The sequence below is a fragment of the Mangifera indica genome, chromosome 1 (assembly GCF_011075055.1).
Source record: "Mangifera indica cultivar Alphonso chromosome 1, CATAS_Mindica_2.1, whole genome shotgun sequence".
NCBI classification, from domain to species: domain Eukaryota; kingdom Viridiplantae; phylum Streptophyta; class Magnoliopsida; order Sapindales; family Anacardiaceae; genus Mangifera; species Mangifera indica.
Genome location: NC_058137.1, coordinates 25,200,100 through 25,220,385, shown reverse-complemented (window position 1 = coordinate 25,220,385; position 20,286 = coordinate 25,200,100). Strand labels below are relative to the sequence as shown.

At 33.9% G+C, this 20,286-nt stretch overlaps 4 protein-coding genes across 4 annotated transcripts; 3 read left to right on the top strand and 1 right to left on the bottom strand.

Moving 5' to 3' along the window:
• Positions 1 to 1,304: 1,304 nt before the first annotated feature.
• LOC123219541 (cytosolic sulfotransferase 15-like) lies at positions 1,305 to 16,759 on the top strand. The gene is made up of 2 exons (XM_044641547.1): positions 1,305 to 1,882; positions 16,056 to 16,759. Exons 1-2 carry the CDS (start codon positions 1,352 to 1,354, stop codon positions 16,503 to 16,505), a joined length of 981 nt encoding a protein of 326 aa, XP_044497482.1. The 5' UTR covers positions 1,305 to 1,351; the 3' UTR covers positions 16,506 to 16,759.
• On the top strand, positions 3,616 to 4,749 carry LOC123219568 (cytosolic sulfotransferase 15-like). The gene has a single exon (XM_044641578.1). It carries the CDS (start codon positions 3,671 to 3,673, stop codon positions 4,640 to 4,642), a length of 972 nt encoding a protein of 323 aa, XP_044497513.1. The 5' UTR covers positions 3,616 to 3,670; the 3' UTR covers positions 4,643 to 4,749.
• On the top strand, positions 11,395 to 12,705 carry LOC123219535 (cytosolic sulfotransferase 15-like). The gene has a single exon (XM_044641533.1). It carries the CDS (start codon positions 11,417 to 11,419, stop codon positions 12,455 to 12,457), a length of 1,041 nt encoding a protein of 346 aa, XP_044497468.1. The 5' UTR covers positions 11,395 to 11,416; the 3' UTR covers positions 12,458 to 12,705.
• LOC123219601 (anaphase-promoting complex subunit 6-like) lies at positions 16,716 to 18,567 on the bottom strand. Its single transcript, XM_044641609.1, has 6 exons — positions 18,441 to 18,567; positions 18,280 to 18,362; positions 17,696 to 17,809; positions 17,469 to 17,568; positions 17,284 to 17,319; positions 16,716 to 17,145 (listed from the first exon to the last, which is right to left on the bottom strand). The coding sequence occupies exons 1-6, from the start codon at positions 18,531 to 18,533 to the stop codon at positions 17,041 to 17,043; spliced, it is 531 nt and encodes a 176-aa protein (XP_044497544.1). The 5' UTR covers positions 18,534 to 18,567; the 3' UTR covers positions 16,716 to 17,040.
• Positions 18,568 to 20,286: the final 1,719 nt, after the last annotated feature.

Genomic DNA, 20,286 nt, shown 5'->3' with positions numbered 1-20,286 from the left:
TCTAAAAATTTTAATTTTCCTACCAAATCCTACACGGTATCTGACAGTTGCTTTGATCTTTTTTTTATTATCACTTGGTGATTATTTGATTCATTGGCGAACACCCCTTTGTTCCTCTCCAGCCAAATAAAATGGATAGTGGCGCCGAGGCTAATCTTTGCCATTCTGTGTTTAAGACTGCCAGGATTCCAGTTTGCTGCCATCCACATAACATAATGGAATTTTTATATCAAAGATTTTGTTGCTTTATTTTCATCACCGTTGTATTATCTTAAAGACTTCTAAAACATCACGATCAACTGGACAACGGAAATATAAGAGCAAGCATATTCAATAAGGAAATATGTATGTCTCGTATTCCACTTTATTGCATCAAGGATTTTGAATAGCCACACGTAAGTGAATGGTGAAATTAAGCAAGAGTGAATAAAAATTGAGTAATACTATACGTATATATTTTAAATATACAAATGAATATACACTTATGTATGTCATCATGTGATTAAGTGTTGTTTTATTATTAATTTAAAATCATCTAATTATATGATAATACATGTCAAATATATACATATTTATACATTTAAAATAAGTATGCATAGTTTTATTGATACAAATTAATAAACCATATCAAGAGTTTTTACAAGTCTGTAAGCACTGAAATTTTAATTCTCGGATAACATATCTATATAAACCTGAGCTAGGGTAACAAGTTTCATGAACAATAACTAGTGAGAATTCAGATGCCCCTAAACTTGGACAAATTTGGTAAAGACTTTGAAGTTAAAAATAAAATTGTGTATGAATAAATTATACATAATTTATTTATATATATATATATATATATATATATATATAATTATTTAGATATAGGAGTAGTTAATTATGGTATCATTGACTTGTGTGGAAAGAGAATATCAACACTTAAGAGCCTTATTTTTATTTAGTTTCACAGGTTTGTTGTCATAGTTTTTGTAATTTTGAACTCTTTAAATACCCTTTAATCATGAGATCATCCATTGTGTTTAAAAAAATAAAATAATTAAATAATTTAAAATTAAAAAAATAAATATATAATATAATAGACTGATCAACTAAATATCCGTAAGAGGGGCCAGGCAACTTTCGAACTAGAGCCACTCAATGCTAATGCCGACAACTTTTAAGCTTTTCTTCTGTAAAATGAACAAATTGTTACACATTTCTCAAATAAGAAGAAGAAAGAGACAAACACTCTTTAATAATGGAGAGTGTCCCATGTCTCCCCACAGAATTAAATAACGTATGATCTAAAATGATGCATATATCCGAATCCGACTCTTACCTCTTTATCCCTGCATTCCAAAAAGTATCCATGGAGACCTCTGCTGCAACAGGAGAGCTAAGCAATGAGATTCAACAACTACTCTTGAACCTTCCAAGAGAGAAAGATTGGGATGGAAATCCTCTCTATCAATACCAAAGGTTTTGGACTCAATCAAATCTCATTCCCTCCATAATCTCCTTTCAGAGACACTTCCAAGCAGAAGACGGTGACATAATATTAACCAGCTTTCCGAAATCAGGCACCACTTGGTTAAAAGCCCTAGCTTTCACCATTGTCAACCGTACTCGTTTTCCTCTACAAAATTGCCCCTTGCTCACCACCACTCCTCATCAGCTTGTTCCTTTCTTGGAGCGTAATCTTTATTGGAAAAATCAATCTCCTAATCTTGAAGACATTCCCAAGCCAAGGATTTTGGCCACCCATCTCCCATATGCTTCATTACCCAATTCCATCTTGAATTCTGGTTGCCGCATTGTTTATGTAGCCAGAAATCCTCTGGATCAATTCATCTCCCATTGGAAATTCTTGTCTTCATTGCAAGACCCAAACATGAATCTGGTTTCAATTGAGGAAGCTTTCGAGAAGACTTGCAAGCCCTAAAAAACCACCCTGCAGCCCAAATTCCAGATGAGAGCAACAGCCAACCCATAAAAGGAAACCAACCTGCTCGTCCAAAACAGCACACTCAAAGCCTTAGAGGAAACACTACCGCAGCCTGAATGGAGAAACAGGGAACCATTGAGACCTTGAATCAAAATCTTGAAGACAACATCCGCTAATTTTACATAGGCGTGAAATCCCCGAAAGCAAAGCCAGGATGCTCCTAAAACTGCCAGCGAACCACCTCCTCAAACACCCACCACAAGACAAGCACACATATTACTAAAACATCCCACCAAGCACCAGGATTCCTCAATTTCTCCTTGCAAAGATGCAATATGGCCGGCCCCAATTCTGCACGAATGCCTCATCTCCATTCTTATGTTGGATCTTCCTAAATTCCGTGGCTCGGTCTCTGACAGTTGCTTTGATTTTTTTTTTTATTATCACTTGGTGATTATTTGATTCATTGGCGAACACCCTATTGTTCCTCTCCAGCCAAATAAAATGGATAGTGGCGCCGAGGCTAATCTTTGCCATTCTGTGTTTACGGCTGTCAGGATTCCAGTTTGCTGCCATCCACATAACATAATGGAATTTTTATATCAAAGATTTTGTTGCTCTATTTTCATCACCGTTGTATTATCTTCAAGACTTCTAAAACATCACGATTAACTGGACAACGGAAATATAAGAGCAAGCATATTCAATAAGGAAATATGTATATCTCGTATTCCACTTTATTGCAACAAGGATTTTGAATAGCCACACGTAAGTGAATGGTGAAATTAAGCAAGAGTGAATAAAAATTGAGTAATACTATATGTATATATTTTGATTACGCAAATGAATATATTTATTATCAATTCATATGATTGAATATTGTTTTATTATTAATTCAAAATCATCTAACTACATAATGATACACATTAAATGTATACATATTTATATATTTAAAATGAGTATACATAATTTTATTGATACAAATTAGTATACGATATCAATAGTTTTTACAAGTCTGTAAGCACTGAAATTTTAATTTCCAGATAACATATCTATATAAACCTAAGCTAGGGCAACAAGTTTTATAAACAATAACTAGTGAGAATTCAGATGCCCCTAAACTTGGACAAATTTGGTAAAGACTTTGAAGTTAAAAATAAAACTATGCTATGAATAAATTATACATAATTTATTTATATATATATAATTATTTAGATATAAGAGTAGTTAATTATTGCATCACTGACTTGTGTGAAAAGAGAATATCATCGCATAAGAGTCTTGTTTTTATTAAGTTTCACATATTTGTTGTCATAGTTTTTTTGTAATTTAAAAAATAATTAAATAATTTAAAAAAGTTAAAATAAAACTCTTTTATTTAGATACCCTTTAATCATGAGATCATCCATTGTGTTTAAAAAAATAAAATAATTAAATAATTTAAAATTAAAAAAATAAATATATAATATAATAGACTGATCTACTAAATATCTATACAAGGGGTCGGGCAACTTCCGAAATAGAACCACTTAATGCCAATCCCGACAACTTTTAAGCTTTTCATCTGTAAAATGAACAAATTTTTACACATTTCTCAAACAAAAAGAAGAAAGAGACAAACACCCTTTAATAATGGAGAGTGTCCCATGTCTTGCCACAGAATTAAATGAAGTATGATCTAAAATGATGCATATATCCGAATCCGACTCTTACCTCTTGATCCCTGCATTCCAAAAAGTATCCATGGAGACCTCTGCTGCAATAGCAGAGCTAAGCAATGAGATTCAACAACTACTCTTGAACCTTCCAAGAGAGAAAAGCTGGGGTGGGAATCCTCTCTGTCAATATCAAGGGTTTTGGGCTCAATCAAAACTCATTCCCTCCATAATCTCCTTTCAGAGACACTTCCAAGCAGAAGACGGTGACATAATATTAACCAGCTTTCCGAAATCAGGCACCACTTGGTTAAAAGCCCTCGCTTTCACCATTGTCAACCGTACTCGTTTTCCTCTACAAAATAGCCCCTTGCTCACCACCACTCCTCATCAGCTTGTTCCTTTCTTGGAGCTTAATCTTTATTGGAATAATCAATCTCCTAATCTTGAAGACATTCCCAAGCCAAGGATTTTGGCCACCCATCTCCCATATGCTTCATTACCCGATTCCATCTTGAATTCTGGTTGCCGCATTGTTTATGTAGCCAGAAATCCTCTGGATCAATTCATCTCCCTTTGGAAATTCTTGTCTTCATTGCAAGACCCAAACATGAATCTGGTTTCAATTGAGGAAGCTTTCGAGAAGACTTGCAATGGAGTCCAATTCTATGGCCCCGTTTGGGAACATGTGTTGGGGTACTGGAAGGCCAGTCAAGAGAACCCAGAAAAGGTGCTCTTTCTGAAATATGAAGACATGCAAGAGAACATCATATTTAATATCAAGAATTTGGCCAATTTCTTAGGATGTGCTTTCAGTCAAGTTGAAGAGACGCAAGGAGTGGTAAAAGAAATATCAAAGATTTGTAGTTTTGATAATCTGAAAAATTTAGAGGTGAACAAGAAAGGTAAATACAGTAAATTTGGATTTAGAAATGAAGCGTTTTTCAGGAAAGGTACTGTGGGAGATTGGAGAAATTATTTAACATCTTCAATGTCCGATCGCTTGGAGAAGATACTTGAAGAAAAGCTATGCGGCTCAGGTTTGTCCTTCAAGAAATAATCCCAGAAAGGTAAAACCTTCGGGGATTTCTCTTTAAATTCAGCAAATTTGTATAAATTGATGTCTAGACTCAATCGAGTTTGAATCAAATTAGTACTTTGGGTGTAGTCTTCTTGATTGTCTCTCCATCTCATCATCAACTTGTTTCCTAATTTGAAGTGTGTCAGTGTTCTACTCTGTAATTTATTATATGAAGTTTTAGTGATGTTGTATTGGTTAAGTTATAAAATATTATTCATGTTAATTCACCATAATTGTATTTGAGTTAAACTCGAGCTAAACTACCGAACTGAAACTCTAATCGAATCAAGCCGAACACTAATTCAAGCCAAACTGACTTAGTTCAAGTCTAACCCTAAATACAGGGCCAGAAATTACAGCTACTCTTCAGCTCTCAGATTTCAACAAATCAAGCACCAGACCTCTTATCATTTAGTGAAAATCAAACAAATTGTTACTGGCATGAGAATTATAGATTACATACACATTACATGATGGAAAATAATACTATCAAAATCATTAAATATGGACCTCGGTTCAGTGAAATTCAATTTTGGGATCGATGCCACGACGACCTTCATCTACGAGAGCCAAACTTAACATCTCTGTGCAAAACTGATCATCTGGCTCAGCCACAAAGCCTGATTTGGAAATTAGCATAGCAAAACAAATTAAAGAAAAAGCATAAGCATATTAAAATTATAAATGCAGAATTTCATATTTCGATTCAACAATGCGTGAACATGGCAAACAAGGTTCATAAGCACTTCACAGGTTACCTTATGATAATATGTAATGGCAGCAGAAAAATTATCCTGCCAGGGAGAGCCAAGGAATATAATTAAACTTACCATCATTGATAAACATTAAAAGCCATGTAAAAATTCTAAAATTGGGATTTCTAGAATAATGATACAGGTCTAACTTCTTGAGCAAGTACAAGGAAATAAAAAAACCATGATACCTGCAAATGGTAAGTGTAAGCAAGACCTGCATAGGTGCTCAAGCTTCTATTTGACAACGTCAGTGCTCTCTCATAACAGGAAATTGCCTCGTGATACATTCTGAAACGTATGTTTTGTTCTTTAGTACAATTATACAATCAATCCCTAGAATGGAAATGTTTATATCACGCAAAAGGATAGGCATATAATAAAACGCAGAAAATTTTAAATTAATTTAACTACATACTTCTACTTTCTGTAAGCATGAGCAAGACTGACAACAGTCGGTTCCCACATTTCGCTTAAAGAGGATGGGATGTGCGCCAAAGTCTTCTCAAACCACCACATAGCTTTATTATACCTACAAGTGTTCAGATGAAAAAACATCACTTGTTAAAATTGATGACCTTACACTTGTTCAACGAAAAGAGCCAGATTACAGAAAGTTTAATTCCCAGAAGATTTCAATGGCTCCAACAATACTATATGTTCGGAATAGGATATAATTCATAATGATAATTTTTTTTCTAAATACAGCTTAATTGAAAATGATGTTGGGCCTACTGGTAAAAAGCCTTGGTTCTGATAAAAGGTTACTTGGCATATTGTATCCAACAAGTTTCTTTACTACTAAGATTGTAGTGTCTAGGGATAGCCTCCAATTTAAGACTCAGGAAAGCTACAGGCGAACTAAGGCTTTCTGGCTTACAAGTTTTATTTTATAGTTCATAGACTTTACTATGATGTATCATGGTACTGTAGCAAAACACATCGATTTCACACCCTCTCATCTGTCCCATTGCAACTCATTGTAAAAGCTTTCATAGTGTTTGAAAATGAAGCCGGTAGTTTGCACTGATCAATTGTTCCTTCTATAACAAAAGAGGGTGTTAAGGGGAGGATGAGAGAAAATGAAAGGGAAAAGCAGCATTATGCAGGACAGATAAAACTGAACGTCTGACCGGGCTGGTATTAGTGGCTGAAAGCAGATCACCAGAGGATATACCGAGTTAGAATTGGAAATGAATGGTTAGATGGGCAAGAAGCTTCCATTGAAGCTGGAAGAGGGAAAGTGGTCAATGGGACCTCCAGAAAAGAGATAGCGAGATGATGAGTGCTTTCCTGCCGTAGTTGAATGTAGTTGTTGTGTTTCAAGAGTAATTGGTTGAAGTTCTGCGGAATGGTGGCGTATTTGAAGTTAAAAATAGGCCTGTTGATGATGGCATCAAGATAATGTGTTCAGAGTTTATGCATTTGTTTGATTACTATTTCTACTTTGTTTTGCTTGCAGGTCCTAAGCATGTTGTCTCTCATCTACAACGAGATGTACTTGACTCTCTTAAAGAAAAATACTCGCAAGCGGGAATATAAGTTGCTCAAGTACGAGGCATTGACCTTGAGAAAAGATCTTTAGGTCAGGGGTATTCAAAATTATCAAAAAATCAAACCAATCCGATCTAAATAATAAGATAACAGTAAAACCAAACTTTTGATTTAGTTTTTGGTTTATTTAAATTTAAAAATTGATTATTCGAGCCGAACCAATTTTTAAATTAAGTATATAATAAAAAATTATTTTGGTATAAATATTTATTAAATTACATAAAAATAAAAATAAAAAATCTATCAATGAAGAAGTTGGCGTTGCATTAAATTCTCATTCAGAAAATTCAGAAATATTAAATGCAAAATTTGAAAAGGTTGATTTTGTGGGCAAGCGTTTAAGAATTCAAAATTTTCAATGGATGTTCCTTTATTCTTGTACAATTGCCGTCGTTCCCTATACTTTTGTGTTACTTCAACTTATGTTATCTATTGCTTCTTGCATTCTTTTACACCGTCGATAAAGATTCTCTTACCTCTTCCTATTTGACTCTGCGGATAAGGATTCTTATCTCTTCCAACTATGCTCACCACAATTTTAGTTTTTTTTTTTTTCTTGTCTTTCTTTAGTTGAATCAAATTTAAACTCATTCGAATCCATTTTTTTCTCTTCTACACTTTATTTGATGTTGGACAATATCCGGCAATCTCTTTTGCCAAGATTAAAACTTTTTATTTCACTTTTAAAACAAATTTTTTATATAAAATTTAGAAATTGAGTAACTAAAAATTTGATTAAGTTATCAATTAATTTTTATATAAAATCTGTTTGATTTCGGTTTGAAATTTTCTTTGAATTGAAAGAAAAATCGGTTTGGTTCACAAATACTACTAATTGGTTTGATTACCCAGTTTTGTACACCCATACTTTAGGTGGCACAAGAGAAGCTGAAGGTTGAAGTGCAACGTTTTAGGGCTAAGGAAGAGGCTTTGGAGGTTGAGTTTGATTGTTACAAGCAGCCTGTTGAGAAGGGAGGACAAGTTGAATTAGCTGTGTCCACATATTTATGATTCAAGCAAGAAAAGTTTGGACTAGGAGAGAGTGAGCAGATAAGTTGGATGCTTAGTTAGAACTTTTGTGGGTAATCTAACAGGATGGTGAGTTGATAAATAGATTGCTTGTGGTTGAGGCTGAGGTCAATGATGAGTCGGACATCTTGTTTATGATGTCTTCTTTGCCATCTAGCATTGGTTCCCTGGTTGTGGCTTCACCTTCCTCGAAAGGAATTATACACAACATATGAGGGAGTGGAGGCAGATTCAGGTTGTTGAGGAGGCTAGTCACGTTCAATGAGAGATAACGAAATGCGAAACTTGAATAAATCGGACGAGTCCATGAAGAAGTTTATAGAAAACCGCTCATTAGGAGGCCTCAAGGTAGCCCACAATCCTTCTCTCGTAAGCAACTGATACTTTCTTAAGATTGATGCCTCAACTTTTCCTCTGATTTTTTTCTCATTTGTCCTTTCTTTCTTTATAGATGAATATTCTCATTAATATAATAGATTTTTTTCTGTTAAGTTTGTATGTATTAACAATAGGGGTGGTTTCGGGGTGAACCGAGTTGAACACCCCTCGGCTCTAGTTCGGCTTGCATTAAAAAATGAGCTAAAGAATTTGAGTTGAACTAAATCTAACCGAATCAACTTTTGAGACCGAGTTGGCTCAGTTGTATACAAACTGTATTGAAAATTGGAGATCATCTCATTTGTACGTGCAGTTGAAACATTCTAAAAATGACTTCTTTATTTAGAGGATAATAAGACATAAATGAAATATAAAGAATATAAAAATGTGAAAAGCAAGTTTGAAGATAATTTGATAGAGTTTTAACTATAGTGGCAATTGAATCCTTTGCAACTAGAGCAAGAGTATTTGCACAAGAAATTATACTAAAACATTCTTTATTTGAGTTGAATTTGAGTTAAACTAAGTCGAACATCATTTGGCTCAAGTTTGACTCTAATTTAAAAATGAGTCCAATCTTTTGGCTCGAGTTTGGTTTGAATCAAACCGAATTGATTTTTAAGACCAAACTAGCTCGGATCATATCTAGGTCTAATTAACAAAACAAAAGACAAAATCGGCCCAAAAGACACACAAAAACAGCTTAAGCTCATCCAGGCCATAAGATGACCCATGATAGCTAACACAGTAAAAATGCTACACAAGATCGAAAATAAAAAACAATCCCAACAACGAGAAGAAAAGAGGCCACTTTCTCTTGAGCCTCTATGTAAGTTCTTATAAACAAGGAACTTAAAAGAGAGGACAACCAAAACCTAAAAAAGGGGCCTAAACGGCAACTTTTGCCTTGCAATCTCGAAAAAACCACCCTACAGCCCAAATTGCAGATGAGAGCAACAGCCAACCCATGAAAGGAAACCAACCTGCTGGTCCAAAACAGCACACTCAAAGCCTTAGAGGAAACAGTACCGCAGCCTGAATGGAGAAACAGAGAACCATTGAGACCTTGGATTAAAATCTTGAAGACAATATCCTCTAATTTTACGTAGGCGTGAAATCCCCGAAAGCAAAGCCAGGATGCTCCTAAAACTGCCAGCGAACCACCTCCTCAAACACCCACCACAAGACAAGCACACATATTACTGAAACATCCCACCAAGCACCAGGATTCCTCAATTTCTCCTTGAAAAGATGCAATATGGCAGGCCCCAATTCTGCACGACTGCCTCATCTCCATTCTTATGTTGGATCTTCCTAAATTCCGTGGCTCTGTCTCTGGCAGTTGCTTTGATTTTTTTTTATTATCACTTGGTGATTATTTTATTTGATTCATTGGCGAACACCCTTTAGTTCCTCTCCAGCCAAATAAAATGGATAGTAGCGCCAAGGCCAATCTTTGCCATTCTGTGTTTAAGACTGTCAGAATTCCAATTTGCTGCCATCCACATAACATAATGGAATTTTTATATCAAAGATTTTGTTGCTTTATTTTCATCATCGTTGTAGACTTCTAAAACATCACGATTAACTGGACAACCGAAATATAAGAGCAAGCATATTCAACAAGCATATTCAATAGGGAAATATGTATATCTCGTATTCCACTTTACTGTAACAAGGATTTTAAATAGCCACGCTTAAGTGAATAGTGAAATCAAACAAGAGTGAATAAAAATTGAGTAATACTACACATATGTATTTGAACACACAAATAAATATGTACTAATGTGTGTCATTGCATGATTGAGTGTTGTTTTATTTTTAATTCAAAATCATTTAATTACATGATGATACACATCAAATGTGTATACATTTATATACTCAAAATGAGTATATATAATTTTATTGATACAAATTAGCATATGATAACAACGATTTTACAAGTGTGTAAGCACTGAAATTTTAATTCCCAAATTAGATATCTATATAAACCTGAGCTAGGACAACAAGTTTTATAAACAATAACTAGTGAGAATTCAGATGCCCCCATACTTGGACAAATTTGGTAAAGACTACTTTGTGGTTGGAGTTAAAAATAGAATTATGCACCTAAATGAATTTTGTTTAATTTATTTATATACATAGTATTTCTCATAAATATGAGTAGTTGGTTACTACATCATTGATTTGTGTGAAGAGAGAAATATCATCACATAAGAGTCTTACTCTTTATTTATTTAGTCTTTGTGGGTTGGTTGTCATGGTTTTGCTCATAAACTGTTTTAAATAATTTTTAATAATGAAATCATTAATTGTGTTCTAAAAAAAATAAAAAAATTAAACAAATTAAATAATTTAAAATTAAAAAAGTACATAATATGATGGGCCCGCCAGCTTGCTAAAAGCCTGTGACGATATGCCTAAGGAACCATAGGCCGCATATGACCCACCTTTCGATGGACTTTAATACGATGTTGTAAACTGCATCAAATTTGGTTTAATACAACCTACGATTATGTTTAATTTCAAACTCACTAAACTTCTCCCAAACCAAACCACTTTAAACTCAAATTGTTTAAAAAAGGTTAAATTTGAGTTCAACTATAATATTGGCTTAAGTCAACCTTGAGTTTAGTTTAACACTGTAATTGATAGAAAATAATCAAAATGATTTTTTTATATATATTAATTAAAATAATATTATTTTAATTAATTCAAATTAAATTTATTAAGTTTGATAACTTAATGAATCGATCAACTCTCAAACTCTAATTCAAACTCAATAATATTACTCTTAGATTTAAACTGAAACTCCTTGTAATTCAGCTTATTCTGAGTTTTTGTGAACCAAACTTATTTTCAAACTAGAACCACTCAATGCCTGCCCTGACTACTTTTAAGCTTTTCTTCTGCAAAATGAACAAATTGTTACACATTTCTCAAAAATAAAAATAAAAAAAGAAGAAACAGACAAACACCCTTGAATAATGGAGGGTCCCATGTCTCGCCACAGAATTAATTAAATAACGTGTGATCTAAAATGATGCATATATCCGAATCCGACTCTTATCTCTTGATCCCTGCATTCCAAAAAGTATCCATGGAGACCTCTGCAGCAATAGGAGAGCTAAGCAATGAGATTCAACAACTACTCTTGAACCTTCCAAGAGAGAAAAACTTGGATGGGAATCCTCTCTGTCAATACCAAGGGTTTTGGGCTCAATCAAAATTCATTCCCGCCATAATCTCCTTTCAGAGACACTTCCAAGCAGAAGACGGTGACATAATATTAGCCAGCTTTCCGAAATCAGGCACCACTTGGTTAAAAGCCCTCGCTTTCACCATTATCAACCGTACTCGTTTTCCTCTACAAAATAGCCCCTTGCTCACCACCAATCCTCATCAGCTTGTTCCTTTCTTGGAGCTTAATCTTTATTGGAAAAATCAATCTCCTAATCTTGAAGACATTCCCAAGCCAAGGATTTTGGCCACCCATCTCCCATATGCTTCATTACCCAATTCCATCTTGAATTCTGGTTGCCGCATTGTTTATGTAGCCAGAAATCCACGGGATCAATTCATCTCCCTTTGGAAATTCCTGTCTTCATTGCAAGACCAAAACAAGAATCTGGTTTCAATTGAGGAAGCCTTCGAGAAGATTTGCGATGGAGTCCAATTCTATGGCCCCATTTGGGAACATATGTTGGGGTACTGGAAGGCCAGTCAAGAGAACCCAGAAAAGGTGCTCTTTCTGAAATATGAAGACATGCAAGAGAACATTATATTTAATATCAAGAATTTGGCCAATTTCTTAGGATGTGCTTTCAGTCAAGTTGAAGAGACGCAAGGAGTGGTAAAAGAAATATCAAAGATTTGTAGTTTTGAAAATCTGAAAAATTTAGAGGTGAACAAGGGTGGTAAATACAGTGAATTTGGATTTTATGTATTTAGAAATGAAACATTTTTTAGGAAAGGTACTGTGGGAGACTGGAGAAATTATTTAACATCTTCAATGTCGGACTGCTTGGAGAAGATACTTGAAGAAAAGCTATGCGGCTCAGGTTTGTCCTTCAAGAAATAATCCCAGAAAAGTAAAACCTTTGGTGATTTCTCTTTAAATTCAGCAAATTTGAATAAATTGATGTCTAGACTCAATCGAGTTTGAATCAAATTAGTACTTTGGGTGTAGTCTTCTTGATTGTCTCTCCATCTCATCATTAGCTTGTTTCCTAGTTTAAAGTGTGTCAGTGTTCCACTCTGTAATTTATTATATGAAGTTATAGTCATATTGTATAGGTCAAGTTATAAAATATTATTCATGTTAATTCATCATAATTGTATTTGAATCGAACTCAAACTAAACTATCAAACTGAAACTCTAACTTGAATCAAACTGAACACTAATTCAAACCAAACTAATTTAGTTTCAGTCTAGCCCTAAATACAGGGCCAGAAATTACAACTCCCCAGCTCTGAGATTTCAAAAAATCAAGCACCAGAGCCCTTATCATTTAGTGAAAATCAAAAAAATTGTTACAAGCATGAGAATAATAGATTACATACACATTACATGACGAAAAATAATATTATCAAAATCATTAAATATGGACCTCAGTTCAGTGAGATTCAATTTTGGGTTCAATGCCATGACGACCTTCATGTACGAGAGCCAAACTTAACATCTCTGTGCAAAACTGATCATCTGGCTTCAGCCACAAAGCCTGACTTGGAAATTAGCATAACAAAACAAATTAAAGAAAAAGCATAAGCATATTAAAATTATAAATTCAGAATTTCATATTTCGATTCAACAATAAGTGAACATGGCAAACAAGGTTCATAAGCACTTCACAGGTTACCTTATGATAATATGTAATGGCAGCAGAAAAATTATCCTGCCAGGGAGAGCCAAGGAATATAATTAAACTTACCATCATTGATAAACATTAAAAGCCATGTAAAAATTCTAAAATTGGGATTTCTAGAATAATTATACAGGTCTAACTTCTTGAGCAAGAAAAAGGAAATAAAAAAACCATGATACCTGCAAATGGTAAGTGTAAGCAAGACCTGCATAGGTGCTCAAGCTTCTATTTGACAACGTCAGTGCTCTCTCATAACAGGAAATTGCCTCGTGATACATTCTGAAATATATGTTTTGTTTTTTAGTACAATTATACAATGAATCCCTAGAATGGAAACGTATATATCATGCAAAAGGATAGGCATATAATAAAACCCAGAAAATTTTAAATTAATTTAACTACATCTATTAATTTGGAAATGACATGATATATTAATTTGGAAAACAACTTGACACATTTATATAGAGCTATGAGCAAGCTCAAATTGAGTCAAGCTGAATGGTTGGCTCGCAAACTCTACTAAATTGAACTTTGTTTAGCTTGAGTTCGATTCGATTTTTCATCGAATCAAAAACTTTAGTTTGAAATCAATTTTAACTTGATAAATATAAATTCGAATTGAGATTTATCTAGCCAAGTCAGCTTGATTTGCTCCATATAAAAATTTGTGTTGATTTTTGTGAACTCTCTTAAATCCGAAGTCTATGCCTTTTTAAGGATCGAAAGTTATTTCATTTTATATATATATATATATATATATATATATATATATATATATATATATATATATATATATATATATATTAAATCATGCTCAACACAATAACTACTTAGTTATTAACTAAATTTCACCATACTCAACACTTTTGTTGATTTCATAATTCTTGAATTTGTTTAATGTTAAATCATGCTCGAATACTCTGCCCCATAGACTTAATGTTGTCCATAATCATTTAAGAGAATACACCTTGTATTTTGTTATTGTTTTCAAGAGATGTGAGACGTTTATACATACTTAACATTTTTTCTTATTTTAGAGATTTTTGAAATAATGAATCCTTATTTGAATCGAACAATTTTTTTTATCTTTTATTATTGAACTAATCACATCAAATAGATAAAATTTTGTATATAATGATCGACTTTATAACTATTACACTACCAAAAGTTTGATTTTGATATATCATCGACGAATTTCAAACTCAAACTCTCTCACTTGAGGATTTCATAACCTTTGTTTGTTAAACTACCAATTTAATATAAAATATAATTATGTTTAGATTTGGGATTAACTGAGATGTTATGTGTTATGACTCTTATCTAATTTTTGTATGGTAGGCCTAAATTAATACACTCCAAGATCATAATATCGTTGAAACCTGAAGGTGAAAGCAGCAAGTGGGGAACGTGCCACGTGAATCACACATCCCATTTAGCTTAAACAGTCAGTACAATCGACCATGGCCAAACAAGAGAAAATGTGGCAACGTCAAAACTTCTTTCTCATTCATATGTCCTTGTCACAGAGAAGATAAATGAACAAACAAATGGAGCAAATGGGCTTGGTAAGGACAAAGAAGGGGGGCTAAACAATATTCTCTCTCTCTCAGTATATCTCAAAGCTGATACAATATGGCCAAATTATCCATCTGTTTCTGGCTTTCTGCACAAATTTTGCCAAGTGTATGGTGTTTTATATCAATTGTTTAATGTTTACTCTTCACAAACTGATCACCGACATGATTTTTTTATACAGAAGAATTAAGTTTCAAGATAACCCAGCTGCTTGTTCTACAATTTTCACCCATTATCTTCGATTTCCCAGACATGGAAGTTTTGTACAGAATTTGTAAGATGGGTGTCATTATTTGTACAGAATTCAGTTTCACAGGTTTGTTGTCATAATTTTTGTAATTATGAACTCTTTTAAATACCCATTAATCATGAGACCATTGATTGTATTTAAAATAATTAAATAATTTCAAATTAAAAAAGTGAATATATAATATAATAGACTGATCTACTAAATATCCATACAAGGGGCCAGGCAACTTTCGAACTAGAACCACTCAATGCTAATGCCGACAACTTTTAAGCTTTTCTTCTGTAAAATGAAAAAATTGTTACACATTTCTCAAATAAAAAGAAGAAAGAGACAAACACCCTTTAATAATGGAGAGTGTCCCATGTCTCGCCACAGAATTAAATAATGTGTGATCTAAAATGATGCATATATCCGAATCCGACTCTTATCTCTTGATCCCTGCATTCCAAAAAGTATCCATGGAGACCTCTGCAGCAATAGGAGAGCTAAGCAATGAGATTCAACAACTACTCTTGAACCTTCCAAGAGAGAAAACCTTGGATGGGAATCCTCTCTGTCAATACCAAGGGTTTTGGGCTCAATCAAAATTCATTCCCGCCATAATCTCCTTTCAGAGACACTTCCAAGCAGAAGACGGTGACATAATATTAACCAGCTTTCCGAAATCAGGCACCACTTGGTTAAAAGCCCTCGCTTTCACCATTGTCAACCGTGCTCGTTTTCCTCTAAAAAATAGCCCCTTGCTCACCACCACTCCTCATCAGCTTGTTCCTTTCTTGGAGGTTGATCTTTATTGGAAAAATCAATCTCCTAATCTTGAAGACATTCCCAAGCCAAGGATTTTGGCCACCCATCTCCCATATGCTTCATTACCCAATTCCATCTTGAATTCTGGTTGCCGCATTGTTTATGTAGCCAGAAATCCTCTGGATCAATTCATCTCCCATTGGAAATTCTTGTCTTCATTGCAAGACCCAAACATGAATCTGGTTTCAATGGAGGAAGCTTTCGAGAAGATTTGCAATGGAGTCCACTTCTATGGCCCCATTTGGGAACATGTGATGGGGTACTGGAAGGCCAGTCAAGAGAACCCAGAAAAGGTGCTCTTTCTGAAATATGAAGACATGCAAGAGAACATCATATTTAATATCAAGAATTTGGCCAATTTCTTAGGATGTGCTTTCAGTCAAGCTGAAGAGAGGCAAGGAGTGGTGAAAGAAATATCAAAGATTTGCAGTTTTGATAATCTGAAAAATTTAGAGGTGAACAAGGGTGGTAAATACAGTAAATTTGGATTTTATGCAGTTAGAAATGAAGCATTTTTTAGGAAAGGTACTGTAGGAGACTGGAGAAATTATTTAACATCTTCAATGTCGGATCGCTTGGAGAAGATACTTGAAGAAAAGCTATACAGCTCAGGTTTGTCCTTCAAAAAATAATCCCAGAAAGGTAAAATCTTCCGTGATTTCTTTTTAAATTCAGCAAATTTAAATAAATTGATGTCTAGACTTAATCATGTTTGAATCAAATTAGTACTTTAGGTGTAATCTTCTTGATTGTCTCTCCATCTCATCATCAACTTGTTTCCTAATTTAAAGTGTACCAGTGTTCCACTCTGTAATTTATTATATAAAGTTATAGTCATATTGTATTGGCCAAGTTATAAAATATTATTCATATTAATTCACCGTAATTGTATTTGAATCGAACTCAAACTAAACTACCAAACTGAAACTCTAACTCGAATCAAGTTGAACACTAATTCAAGCCAAACTAATTTAGCTTAAGTCTACCCCTAAATACAGGGCCAGAAATTACAACTCCTCAGCTCCGAGATTTCAACAAATCAAGCACCAGAGCCCTTATCATTTAGTGAAAATCAAAAAAATTGTTACAAGCATGAGAATAATAGATTACATACACATTACATGATGGAAAATAATATTATCAAAATCATTAAATATGAACCTCAGTTCAGTGAAATTCAATTTTGGGTTCAATGCCATGACGACCTTCATCTACAAGAGCCAAACTTAACATCTCTGTGCAAAACTGATCATCTGGCTTCAGCCACAAAGCCTGATTTGGAAATTAGCATAACAAAACAAATTAAAGAAAAAGCATAAGCATATTAAAATTATAAATTCAGAATTTCATATTTCGATTCAACAATGCGTGAACATGGCAAACAAGGTTCATAAGCACTTCACAGGTTACCTTATGATAATATGTAATGGCAGCAGAAAAATTATCCTGCCAGGGAGAGCCAAGGAATATAATTAAACTTACCATCATTGATAAACATTAAAAGCCATGTAAAAATTCTAAAATTGGGATTTCTAGAATAATTATACAGGTCTAACTTCTTGAGCAAGAAAAAGGAAATAAAAAAACCATGATACCTGCAAATGGTAAGTGTAAGCAAGACCTGCATAGGTGCTCAAGCTTCTATTTGACAACGTCAGTGCTCTCTCATAACAGGAAATTGCCTCGTGATACATTCTGAAATATATGTTTTGTTTTTTAGTACAATTATACAATGAATCCCTAGAATGGAAACGTATATATCATGCAAAAGGATAGGCATATAATAAAACCCAGAAAATTTTAAATTAATTTAACTACATACTTCAATTTTCTGTAAGCATGAGCAAGATTGACAACAGTAGGTTCCCACATTTCGCTTAAAGAGGATGGAATGTGCGCCAAAGTCTTCTCAAACCACCACACAGCTTTATTATACCTACAAGTGTTCAGATGAAAAAACATCACTTGTTAAAATTGATGACCTTACACTTGTTCAACGAAAAGAGCCAGATTACAGAAAGTTTAATTCCCAGAAGATTTCAATGGCTCCAACAATACTATATGTTAGGAATAGGATATAATTCATAATGATTTTTTTTATAAATACAGCTTAATTGGAAATGATGGTGGGCCTAGTGGTAAAAAGCCTTGGTTCTGATAAAAAGTTACTTCGCATATTGTATCCAGCAAGTTTCTTTACTGCCAAGATTGTAGAGTCTAGAGATAGCTTCCAATTTAAGACTCAGGAAAGCTACAGGCAAACAAAGGCTTTCTGGGTTTCATAATAAAAGATAAGTATGGGGTAAATTTTATACAGACACAATTTTGTTCAAGGGCTGATTCATAAGGGGGATAAACAGCATAAACAGCAAGATAAATTCAATTGAAAAAAAAAAAAATCCTTACTCCTTCATATGATAAGCAACAACCCCAAGTTCATTATATACGAGTGGATCTGAAGGGCATATGGTCTTTGCCTGCATAAAAAACTGGAAATGGACAGGGTAATCAAAATCTGAAGATAACAAAATGGAAAATTGCCTATGGTTTACAAGATGATAAAGCACCTGCTCGGCAAGCTTAAAGCTGTGAGTTCGCATGTATTCCATCCCAATGTATAAAGTTGGTAAATGGCACCTGGAATAAGAGAATATCAACATTCAACCTGTAAAAAAACAATTCATAATAATAAGAGTACTCTCATATTGCAATCCAATGCAATGCATCATCAAGCAAATAATTAACAAAACACTGGATATTAATGACCAAAAGACTACTCAAGATTTCTTTGATTCCAAAAAGAAAACTACAAAGGAATGTAGCAATTCCAAATGCCAATATTGAAAGAAAAAAAATTACAATTATAATCCATTTATCAAGAACATCAAAGGAGCATAAGCCATGTACAAAAATAAAATAAAATAAGTGAAAGCCCAAAATGCACTTTATAGTTAAGATGCCCAACAACAGATTTGATCAGAAGGTTCTATAACTTGTACAGCAACTTATTGCTAAAAGGCCCTGCTAGGCTGCCCCCCATAAGAGAGCTAATAACCAAAGATGTGACAAGGAGGCGAACATGGGGGGACATGAAGAGTATGGCAAGAGTAAGGTGGTGTAATGGATGCTCATGACAATATAATTGTTACCAATATGAAGACGACTTTGAGACATAAACATATAACTGCCTGGTCGGGAAAAAATGTGTGTGAAAAACACAGCTGAACAATGACATTCACATGGTGTTAATCATTATACATCAATATTCGGATGGAAGTAATTATTATATATCAATCTTGTCAGATAACCCAATTCCAGAACTTAAAGAATTAATTGAGGCATTATTCAAACTCGAACAATCAAAACATATTGTACCCACATAATTACACACATCAAAATGTTCTTCAATAAATTTAGAATTGAATAAGATCAAGAGAAGTAAGATCTGGAAAACCACGAAAAATAATTCCTTTAAATGTTTATGAGGATCTTCACCTGCAGAACCACGAAAAATAGGTAAAAGATGAATTAGTCCAGATTTTAATTCGAAGGTGGCATTAACATCTAAATTCGGAAAAGTAATGCAGTGTGGTTGTTGATTTAAATTTGGAGCAGCAAGCTCTCGTAAAGTCTGATTTTCAGCCATGTTTTCCTCTGTTTCGTGCACTGATTTGTGTGCTTGCAGTCTCCTTTTCGCTTCTTTTCTCAGCCCTTTTGCAGTCTTTTCAATTTCTGGATCAAACTGTAAACTAGCTTGTTTCAAAGATCGCGTAACGAACATACAAATTAAAAACTCCCCGGCAACGGCGCCAAAATTTGGTACGTGCTGTCGTTGACACCCAAATTAAATCCTAAATTCCTGTAACAAAAATGTAGTAAAGGAAAGTAGGGATCGATCCCTCGAAGAGCCTTGATTAGTACGTCGTTACAAATAATCGAAACAAAGAAATAAAAAGGGGGGTTTTGAACTGAATGCAAATTATAATGAAAACAATAAATAAAAATTCAGAAAAGTAATCTAAAAGGAATAAATTGATTTAACAAACCTTGGTCTTCGGTCACATCCACCATTGGAACTACGATTGATCATCGAAACAAAATATCAAATTAATTAATTGAATATTCGTTGTGATATTAAATTTACCTGTCATTCCTTACGATTAGTTAACCAAAAACATGTATTCCAATTAACCCTTATTGATTAATAATTCGGATACGATCTCGAATTTAATTAAACAATAGCATTACGAATTAGAAAGACCAACGAAGCAAGACAACACAAGCGTACGACGTTGCATTTCTAATTCGTAATTCGTAATGCTATTTCTAAATGCAACGTCGTACGCTTGTGTTGTCTTGCTTCGTTGGTCTTTCTAATTCGTAATGCTATTGTTTAATTAAATTCGAGATCGT